This window comes from Eleginops maclovinus, chromosome 7 (assembly GCF_036324505.1).
Source record: "Eleginops maclovinus isolate JMC-PN-2008 ecotype Puerto Natales chromosome 7, JC_Emac_rtc_rv5, whole genome shotgun sequence".
NCBI lineage: Eukaryota > Metazoa > Chordata > Actinopteri > Perciformes > Eleginopidae > Eleginops > Eleginops maclovinus.
Window position 1 is genome coordinate 2,724,930 of NC_086355.1, and position 10,776 is coordinate 2,735,705.

Below are 10,776 nucleotides of genomic sequence, written 5' to 3' on the forward strand. Positions count from 1 at the left end.
TCTGTAGTAATCCTAACGGTACTTCCTGTTTCCTGTGTGCAGTAATGTGGAGTGTGTGAAGCTGCTGCTGAGCAGCGGGGGAGATCACAACCGGAGAGATAAGTGCGGCAGGTGAGAGGATAAAACACAGATCAGGTTTTACAACACTTCAGTTAATGCGATTTTCTGTGGTGTCAAGATAAATAGCAAATGAAGAAGATCAACAACCTGACATTTGAAAGTCCCTTTTCATGCAAACACACACAAACGTCAGTCTTAAGGGCTAAATAAAGACAAAGTGTTTCTACCTTAGAGTAGCTGATCTGTTCCTGTAGATGTATGAGTTTAATAATAGAATGAAGAGGCCAGCCGTATTTCAGAAAAGCCTTTTTAATTCTTTACCTCTCTGTCTCTTCCTGTAATTACCCAGAACCCCCCTCCACTATGCGGCAGCGAGTCGTCACTATCAGTGTCTGGAGACGCTGGTCGCCTGCGGCACCGCCATCAACGCCACCGACCAGTGGGGGCGCTCCGCCCTGCACTACGCTGCGGCCTCGGACCTGGACCGCAGGTGAGGGGGCGGGGGGGGGCAGACACTCTGTATTGCATTTCTTTTATTGGACATTATAATACAGTCAACATTTAGGACAGAGTTGAAACGATGTGCAGGTGAGAGTGAGAGACCTGGGGTCTGTTTCATCTTCTTCATCTCACTTATTTCTTCTTTGGTCGTCAGGCGGCGAGTGAACCTGGAGCCGGAGAGCGAAGGCGTTCAAGCGGAGAGAGAGAAGGAGGCGGCGCTGTGAGTCTGCACATTTATATATAATGACACACAGGCTAATCTGAGACAGCTGTTTAAATTCTAAAGCAGAAACAGTGACTACATTTATTGTTTATTATTTGTCAGAAATCATCTTAACAAGCTTTTTCAAGGAAGAGTTTACTGGAAAAGTTGAGGCTAATTAGTTAAAGCCTAAGTATTACACGTATTATTTATCTCACGGACACATTGAGATGACATTTCCCCCCCAGATGTTGAGCTGTGTTGTGTCCTGAATAATAACAGAGGTGTGTGTTTCTGTTTCCAGATGTTTGGAGTTCCTGCTGCAGAGCGGAGCCACGGCGTCCCTGAGAGACAAACAGGGCTACAGCTCCGTGCACTACGCCGCTGCCTACGGACATCGGCACTGTCTGGAGCTGGTCAGTGTCCAGACACACACACACACACTGTCACACACACACTGTCACACACACACACACACACACACACACACACACACACACACACACACACACACACACACACACACACACACACACACACACACACACACACACACACACACACACTGTCACACACAGAGGAAGTAGCTGTATTGTGACTCGAGGCGTTTGTCTGTTTATTGTCTGATCATGTTTTCTCTGCACACGACACAAAGACATTCCAGTGTTCTGCTCTCTTGCTTCAGCCTGGACTTATAAATGTACAGAATGCTTCGAGTATTAATCCAGGACACACAGAAGGACCGCTTGAGTATGATATAAGGAATAAAGTGTGTGTTATCTGAGTGTACAGTGTGTCTCATGTCTGTGTGTGTGACCTGCAGCTGCTGGACAGAGACGACAGTCACCAAGACGACCCCGAGGCTCTGAACGCTAAGAGCCCTCTGCACCTCGCTGTGAGTGACACACACACACACACACACACACACACACACACACACACACACACACACACACACACACACACACACACACACACACACACACATTGTTTAGAGGTTTAATTTAGAGCGTCTCTGTCTCTGCAGGCGTACCACGGCCACGCCCAGGCGCTGGAGGTGCTGCTGCAGGGGGAGCGAGAGGTGGATCAGAGGGACGAGGCAGGGCGGACACCACTCGCCCTCGCCGCCCTGCGGGGCCACGCCGAGTGCGTTCACACACTCCTCAGCCAGGGGGCGTCGCCACGCGCCACCGACAGCCAATACGGACGCAGCGCCGTGCACCTGGCAGGTGAGTGCAGAGAGGAACACTGAACACACTCTGCTGTTTAGATTTTTGGAACCTCAACAGATAGAATAAAGTATTGTCTGGAGGAGTGTGTGTGGAGGTGTGTGTGTTTCCCCTTCATGGAACAGCGTAAAGTCGATACAGAGGAGACATTATGGAGCTTTGCCGTCTGTGGAGCAACTTAGTAATTGTGAATAATTGTAAGATGATCTACTTTCTGCTGATCTAATTATAGTTTAACATTTCTGTCTCTTTTTCTCCTTCTTCTTCTCCTCCTGCAGTGATGAACGGGCACACGACGTGTGTGCGCCTCCTGCTGGATGAAGTGGATGGTGCAGACTTGGTGGATGCTGCTGACGCTCAGGGACAGTGAGTGGCTTTCATTTTCACTTTGACCTGAAAAGTCCTCGAAAAATGTTTGCTTTTAAGTCTAAGAAGGTATAGTTTTAATTATCTTACCTCCCCTCCTCCTCCTCCTCCTCCTCCTCCTCCTGCAGGACTCCTCTGATGCTGGCGGTGGCCGGCGGTCACGTGGACGCCGTGTCGCTGCTGCTGGAGAGGGAAGCGAAGGTGAACGCAGCGAGCAAACACGGCCTCACCGCCCTGCACCTCGGGGTGAGCATCGCTGTCATCCTTAACTAAAATAAAAATGTCGGATTGAGGGATATTTTCTCTGACGGTTGGACAGTAAATCAAATTAATAAAATGACAGACATTTTGGTATTATGAAGCTTGATTACTTCTACACCTGCACAAACCTGCAGCCTGTTGCTCTCTCAGCTCCATCTGATCTTACCTCCCCCCCCCCCCCCAGCTGCTGTGTGGGCAGGAGGAGTGCATCCAGTGTCTGTTGGAGCAGGAAGCCTCGGTTCTGATCGGAGACTCTCGGGGTCGGACCCCCATCCACCTGGCGGCGGCTCGAGGTCACGCCTCCTGGCTGAGCGAGCTGCTGAGCATCGCCTGCTCCGAGCCCCCCGTGCTCCCCCTGCTGAGGGACAGCAGCGGGTACACCCCCCTGCACTGGGCCTGCTACTACGGTCAGTCTGCACATCCATTAATATATAGATGGAAATATGATGTAACGCATAGATATTAAGTATGCATTCAACTCCATCCTTCTTCTTTTGCTAACGTGGCTTTCAATGTGTGTGTGTGTGTGTGTGTGTGTGTGTGTGTGTGTGTGTGTGTGTGTGTGTGTGTGTGTGTGTGTGTGTGTGTGTGTGTGTGTGTGTGTGTGTGTGTGTGTGTGTGTGTGTGTGTGTGTGTGTGTGTGTGTGTGTGTGTGTGTGTGTGTGTGTGTGTGTGTGTGTGTTTGCAGGTCACGAGGGGTGTGTGGAGGTTCTTCTGGAGCAGAAAGGATGCCGCTGTATTGAAGGAAACCTGTTCACTCCGCTGCACTGTGCTGTGTGAGTATTGAAGCTCATAAAATATCACTAATGATTTAGAGTGAGGAAGTTTAATCCTGCCAGTTAGAACTTGTTGTTTTTATTTCTTCAGATCATTAAATACCCTCTACAGTAACACTAAACTTGTATTTGTGTGTGTGTGTGTGTGTGTGTGTGTGTGTGTGTGTGTGTGTGTGTGTATACAGGGTGAATGATCACGAGCCGTGTGCTGCCCTGCTGCTGGAAGCCATGGGGTCGGACATCGCCGGCTGCAAAGATGCTAAAGACAGGTGAGGTGTGTGTGTGTGTGTGTGTGTGTGTGTGTGTGTGTGTGTGTGTGTGTGTGTGTGTGTGTGTGTGTGTGTGTGTGTGTGTGTGTGTGTGTGTGTGTGTGTGTGTGTGTGTGTGTGTGTGTGTGTGTGTGTGTGTGTGTGTGTGTGTGTGTGTGTGTGTGTGTCAGTATCGTACCCCCACAGTGTGCTGTTATTACTCTTACTGAAGCATCTTCCTCTCTCTCCTGCAGGACTCCTCTTCACGCCGCAGCATTCTCTGGTCATGTCGACTGCGTGCAGCTGATCCTCTCCCATGATGCACCTATGGATACTGTGGACCAATCAGGTCGCACTGCGCTGATGATGGCGGCGGAGAAGGGCAGAGTCGGAGCGCTCGGTACACACCTTGCTTTCACCGTCTGCAGAGGGATTTCGCTCTGATCCTGTGATGGTTTTTTTAATATATTTGTGTGTGTGTGTGTGTGTGTGTCAGAGGTGCTGTTGACCAGCGCCAGCGCCACCCTCAGTCAGACGGACAAAGACGGAAACACGGCTCTGCATCTGGCCTGCAGTAACGTGAGTCTGCAACCCCCCATCTCCAGAATCTGAATCCTTTACTCGTCCTCAGGGGGAATTGTAAAGTGCCTCCATAACCCAGAGCATTTATCTGGCTGCGTCTCTTAATAGTAGCAGAGCAAACAGTATTTGATTCACTTTACCATATTTAATCTCTATCTGACACCCTGTTGTTTTATATTCAACTCTATTCACTTTCAGCATCCCTTGCATCATTGATTATAACTTATAGCTTATTTATTTTTCTGACAGGTGTAACAAAACACCTGCTCTATTTTACTCTAATTTAAAGTACTCTGTCCTTTTATAATATGCTGCAGTGTTGGAGGAGCTCGTGCCCTAAGACTTCCAATGCCACAACTACACTGTAGCTGTGCACATGATGATAAAAACCCTTGAACCTTGACCTTGGGCTTCAAACAAGTCCCCAGGAAAATATTCGTAGTGGTTACTACAACTTCCGTATCAGTCCGTGACGTCACCCGGCCCAGAAAGACTTTTCCCCATTGACTTACATTGGGAAAAAGACGCCTATAAATCAGTGGATAATACAAAAAAACTGCGCAGTGTGAACCCTTTTATATCCCATTAAAAACATTAGGTCCTTAAAGTTTAAAATGCTCTAAAAGCTGAACCCAGATTTATTTCCTCTCCATTCATTCTGCTGAGCCGAACGGGTAATCGGGGGCGGGGCTTAAGGGGAAAAATCAACTGTGCATGCTCTATGCCCTCGACAGCCAGGCATGATGGGTAATTTGTGACATTTTGCTCTCGAGAATCTCAGGCCATTTCGTCTTCATGCGCCAATGAGCAGCTAGGAATGAACGAAGCCCCGCCTCCAACGCTGTATCCAGTTCTTATTATGCATCCATGGCTTCGATACAGGTGCTTTATTTTAGAATAAGCTCTCTATAATCCAACCCCTGCTCCTCACAGGGGAAGGAGGACTGTGTGATGATGATTCTGGAGAAACTGTCGGACACTGCGCTCATCAACGCCACCAATGCAGCGCTGCAAACGTGAGTATCTAATCCCTCTGTGCATTAAAGAAGGAACCAGGGCGAGGTTAACTTCAGGGGTGAGAAAGTGGGATCAGAATATTCCTTTTCCTCGGACAACATCTCCCTCTTCTCCCCGTCAGTCCGCTCCACCTGGCGGCTCGCAGCGGGCTGAAGAAGGCGGTGCAGGAGCTGCTGAGCCGAGGAGCCAACGTCCAGACGGTGGACGAGAACGGTAGGTGACCCTGAAGACCTGAAGCCCCCCCCCCTGCTCCCTCTCTGAGCTGCATGCAGTGCTCATGGATCTGCATGAAGGTCCTCTTACTTCCAGCTTTATTAGAGAATGATTTGAAATGATTTTGTTTCCATGTGCGCTGCAATAAATGTCTTTAAACAGGGTTCCCACTCATGATGGAATATTCCAGGGATTTAAACACGATCAAACAGATCTAAATATCTTTGTTTTTACTCAACAAGTTCGTACTCTTTGTAAAAACCAGGCGTCCGTTTTCATTGAATGATGTAAGGGATACACTTGTGTCTGTGTATCCTGTTGATTATAGTTCTCAGACACAAAGAAGTGCAATTTGTGCATCTTTTCTGTGTAAAATAATGATTGTTTTGGGTCTGGAAGATTTAAAAGTGTTTAATAATAAGCGAATAAATCCCAAAAGTCCCCCAAAAATGTCCCGTCCTGCCGTCAGTGGGAGCCCTGATTTAAGCTGAGAACAAGTTGCTTTTCTGCCATGTATTTGTTGTGTAATGCAATGTAGCTTTGATAGTCCCTGTGTGTGTGTGTGTGTGTGTGTGTGTGTGTGTGTGTGTGTGTGTGTGTGTGTGTGTGTGTGTGTGTGTGTGTGTGTGTGTGTGTGTGTGTGTGTGTGTGTGTGTGTGTGTGTGTGTGTGTGTGTGTGTGTGTGTGTGTGTGTGTGTGTGTGTGTGTGTGTGTGTGTGTGTGTTCCCCCCTCATGTCTGTACTGTGTCAGCTGGCTGAACACTAATTGAATGCTGCTTCGTCCCTCCCTTGTCTCTGTTTCGCCTCCATCGCTTCCTCCATGTCTTCGTCTCGCTCCTCCTCTTCCTCCCTCCCTCTCTCTCCCCCCCACATTCTCTCTCCCTCTCTCAGGTCTGACGCCTGCTCTGGCTTGCGCTCCTAGCAGAGAGGTGGCTGACTGTCTGGCTCTCATTCTGGCTACCATGATGCCTTTCTGCTCCCCTTGCAGCTCCGGGGCCCCGTCCCCTGGCTCCCTGCTGAGGCAGCTACCCCACCAGGGGGTGAAGGGCCCGGGCGTCGGAGGACCCCGCGGGCCACGGAGCCCCAGGAACCCCAACTCCAGACCCTCCAGCGAGGGAACCACGGAGAACGACTCGGAGGACTCGGAGACCTTCTGACCAACTCTCTGCCCTCCCGCCTCGGACTGTAGGATCTTCAGCCTAATACTCGAGCTCCTCTGGGGGTCACACACACACACACACACACACACACACACACACACACACACACACACACACACACACACACACACACACACACACACACACACACACACAGACTCCTGTGGCGACACACACCTTCAATACCTGGTCATAAGACAGCGACACCCTACGACACACACAGTGCATAACAGCCAACCTCAACACACACATGATAGCGCTTTATCCAATGACCCCTCAACATCTCCTCCTCCTTCACACAGATCAATGTGCCATTTTTGCTCAAGGAAACACACACACACACACATACACACACACACACATACACACACACACACACACACACACACACACACACACACACACACACACACACACACACACACACACACACACACACACACTTTGTCATCGGGAGCAACCAGGGGTTCAATATCTCTCCCAAGGATACATTGACATGTTGACTTTACTGGGCTGGGATCGAACCCACAATGCACCTCTTTCGCTCCGCCCCCCCCAAGTCCTCCTCTTCCTCCCCCATCCCAGGGACCATGCGGTGTTTCTTCTCCTGAGGGAGGAGGGCAGAGACTTGGATGTTTTTGTACAGAATCCTGCGTGGCACCGGGAGCTTTTTTTCTCAGTGCCCCCTTTTTTTTCCAAAAACAATGACCTCCACGATGAAGAGGAAGATGAGGAGGAAGAGGAGGGGTCTGCATGATTAACTCACACCACGGTTTGTTCTTTAACTCACGGGTGCTTAAATCCAAACCGACCTCGGTACTTTGGTCTCCGCACGGCGCCGCCTCCGAGACTTACTTTGTCTTAAATAAATGTAAAAAAATAGAAGCCATTTTTAACTGTTTGTACAAAAAAATGAAGTCGTCATTTGAACCTTTCTATGATTTGATTTCCCGGCGTGTTGTTGTACCAAATATTTGACTTCCACTGGTGAATAACTGATGGAGAGGTACTTTTGTAACACGACTGAAGCACAAATGCTTTTAGGTTTCGCTGATCTGTCGCTGAAATGTGAATAAGATGTTTTAATATCCCACGAGAAAATCAGTTATGACACACAGTGGGTGCATCTCAATTCCCTTAATTGCACCCCTTAAATGTGTGTGAGGTGATTCAGGATTCAAGTTACACAATTGTAGAGAAATTATGAAATGTATGCACACTATTTTTATCGGTAATACTTGAAATACTTAAATTAAATACTTGATTTGTGTCCCTATGTATTGAGTTTCTTTCTATCATTTCTATATTAAAAATAATACGGATACTAAGTAGAATGTCTCGTAATTTTCTGACGATTTAAAGTAGCTGGAAGGTTTTTGAAAGTACAAGTTAAAATCGAAATGATTATCTTTAAACGTCGGGATTTAAAAATGAAGATCTGAAGAGACTGAGAGAGCTGAAAGACTGCCATACATGTTAAAAGAGGTCATTAAAGATCACAAAAGAAGGTCTGAAGATGTCTTAAGAGAGTTTAATAGCATTTTATTAAATATATTTAATCATATACTTAAAGTTAGAACTTATTCCCGACATTTCAACTCATTTTCAATTTCATTTCCCCCCATAATGCGTGGCTTTACCGCTCTTCAGTGAGACGGAAAGGAAATTAAAGGATGTTTTATAGGAGATTTGTTATTAAACTGTAATGATTGCATTCCCTTTTTTGGAGTTATACACAACTGGAGTTGGTTTTGTTAATCTAAACTACTATAAAGAAGGGGAAAATCACTCTGATGTGCAGAAGTCTGACTCAATTAATGGACGATTTTTGGAAATAAGGACCAATTAAGAGAATTGAGACGCACCCACTGACTGAGCACAGGGTTTTAGCAGCAGTGTGAATCAGATGCAGTTCCTCCTGCAGCCCCTGCACTGTTTTGTCCCCCCCCCAGTAAACACGGAGAACCCTAACACCCCCCCCCCCTCTAAATGTCCTGCAGAATCCCAAATGTCTGATGTCTTGCTCCCTTTAGCTCCCTGTGGTATTCATTATCTATGGTACAGATACTGCCAGCACTTACAATGTAAACACAGGGCCTTGACCACTCTCCCCCCTCCTCCCCCCTCTGTGTGTCTACCAGCTATGTGCCATTGTCTGAAATGTGTCCAGTGCCTTGATGTTGATTTAATTTCTGTGATGAGATGATAAAAACAATCTGCTGATTAAAGGATCAGTTCACCCAAATCGCTGGTGGAATCGAGCCGTGCACGTTGTCCGTTGTCCGCTTTGAGATACTTGTGTCAGATTTATGAAATCTAAACCCTTATTTTTTGTGCATTTTGCATGACATTGTCCTGGGTTTAGCTGAAACTGTGAGCCAATCAACAGGATAAACATCAGCTACTGTTTTAAAAAATACACAAATTGTTTTTTAAATTCTTCGTCTTTTTTTGTGCAATCTTTCCAACATTTCATGCAAATTTTGGCTCTTTTTTCCAGCTTTTCCGGTGTTAAAATGGGATAAAACAACATTTTTGTATTTGTTTATTTGGTAACTTGCATCCCTTATTGCCCTCTCTTCATCACTGTTGAGTTATTATTTATTTTCTATTGTTTTCATCAACACAAACACTGTCTTGAAGGCAGGAATTATCTGAAAACCTTGACAAACACAAAGCAAACTGAATGCACGACGACAACCAGATGCCTTTTTGCAGTTTTGGGTGAACTAGTCCTTTAATGTGTGGATCATAATGTGGACGTTTAGGTTACAGAGACACATTTTACGAAGGGTTTGCTCTGTGTGAGCAACCGATATGCAGATGATTATTGTTTTTTGTGAATGATGTCTCCCTCCACTGTCTTCTCTCCTCTAAGCTGCTGATATTTGATATTTCTACTGTCAACAAATCCCTCGAAAAGACATGAATTCATACAGAAATTCACCAAAAATCCTTAAAAAATGCCCAAAAATACTTGCTTTGATTTAAATATGAAGGTGAAATGACTCCTTAGTACATCTGATTGTTGAGGACTACTTTTAGCGGTGGATTAATCCTCACTGTTGTCAGGAAGCACCGTGTGCAGAAGGGATCTTTTCGAGGGCTTTGCAGACAGTAATACAAATATTTCCAGACTGTCCTTTCTGTGTGTGTGTGTGTGTGTGTGTGAGTGAGGGTGTTAGCTTTAGGTACTGATATGAAATTGAACTGCTTTTGTATATAATGTGGATTCAAACCTTTGTAAAAACGTCTGAGTGACCTCTCCAGTAATATTTCCCAGACTGTAATTATTTTAATTTCAGATCCCTGTCAGCTGCAGTTAATTATAACGGAGGCGATAAGCACACACACGGTTTGTCCCTGAGACACTGAACCTGTCTGCCAGTATTATAATTATTATTATTATTATTATAATTATTATTATTATTATTAATGTTATTTTACCAGAAAGATGAGCTTCACCGGGACAATCGTGGGTCGAGTGTCTGATGACTTTCATACAGTTCCTGATGCAGTACCACACGCTGTTTTATAGAAATTGTTCAAATATAAAAATCAGTTTGAAGTTATTGTTGTTGTTGTTGTTGTTGTTGTTGTTGTTGTTTATTCTTTCATATGGTGTTTCAATCCTTCCTCACAGTGTGGAAAATATCGCTTTTTAGTTTCTGGTCATGTTTTGAGAATTTGATTTCTTGATCCTGAAGCAAATTTAGGATCAATTTGTTGAAATATAATAATATTAATATTAATAAAACTAACAAGTAAACAAAATCCTAAACAGAGGGAACTTGTGGTCAACATAAAGTAAAAGTATACAGCATCCCATAATAGTTTTTAAAAAATCAAACAATGGCAAAAAAAGTAATTATTAAAAAGCATTTTTATCTGAAATCAAATCATTTTAAATATTTCATTTTTATTAATCTTGGGGATTTAGAAACCATTCAATGCGTTTATAAAAACATTCATATATCCTTAAATATAATTCTAAATATTTCCATTATGTAGATTTATGGACTTTTATTTGGGCTGCATAAAACTTTTTGGGGGGATTAATCTCTCCATTATTTTGCGTTTCTTTGACCAAAATTATAAAAAAAATGCTAAGGCAATTAAGATCTGTAAGTTCAGTCAGTAGGGGCTTGGACAGGGAATCGT

General features: G+C 45.2%; 1 protein-coding gene across 1 annotated transcript in view; it reads left to right on the plus strand.

The window, feature by feature from the left end:
• ankrd44 (ankyrin repeat domain 44) overlaps nucleotides 1–10,187 on the plus strand; it is a 28,413-nt gene extending 18,226 nt beyond the window's left edge. Inside the window, exons 13-28 of the mRNA XM_063887163.1 lie at nucleotides 43–111; nucleotides 410–550; nucleotides 716–781; nucleotides 1,068–1,179; nucleotides 1,587–1,658; nucleotides 1,791–1,992; nucleotides 2,271–2,358; nucleotides 2,487–2,604; nucleotides 2,804–3,026; nucleotides 3,308–3,395; nucleotides 3,581–3,664; nucleotides 3,898–4,043; nucleotides 4,140–4,222; nucleotides 5,159–5,241; nucleotides 5,364–5,455; nucleotides 6,347–10,187. Coding sequence (XP_063743233.1) covers nucleotides 43–111; nucleotides 410–550; nucleotides 716–781; nucleotides 1,068–1,179; nucleotides 1,587–1,658; nucleotides 1,791–1,992; nucleotides 2,271–2,358; nucleotides 2,487–2,604; nucleotides 2,804–3,026; nucleotides 3,308–3,395; nucleotides 3,581–3,664; nucleotides 3,898–4,043; nucleotides 4,140–4,222; nucleotides 5,159–5,241; nucleotides 5,364–5,455; nucleotides 6,347–6,612 — 1,933 coding nt within the window. The 3' untranslated portion in view covers nucleotides 6,613–10,187. The remainder of the gene's footprint in view (nucleotides 1–42; nucleotides 112–409; nucleotides 551–715; nucleotides 782–1,067; nucleotides 1,180–1,586; nucleotides 1,659–1,790; nucleotides 1,993–2,270; nucleotides 2,359–2,486; nucleotides 2,605–2,803; nucleotides 3,027–3,307; nucleotides 3,396–3,580; nucleotides 3,665–3,897; nucleotides 4,044–4,139; nucleotides 4,223–5,158; nucleotides 5,242–5,363; nucleotides 5,456–6,346) is intronic.
• Nucleotides 10,188–10,776: the final 589 nt, after the last annotated feature.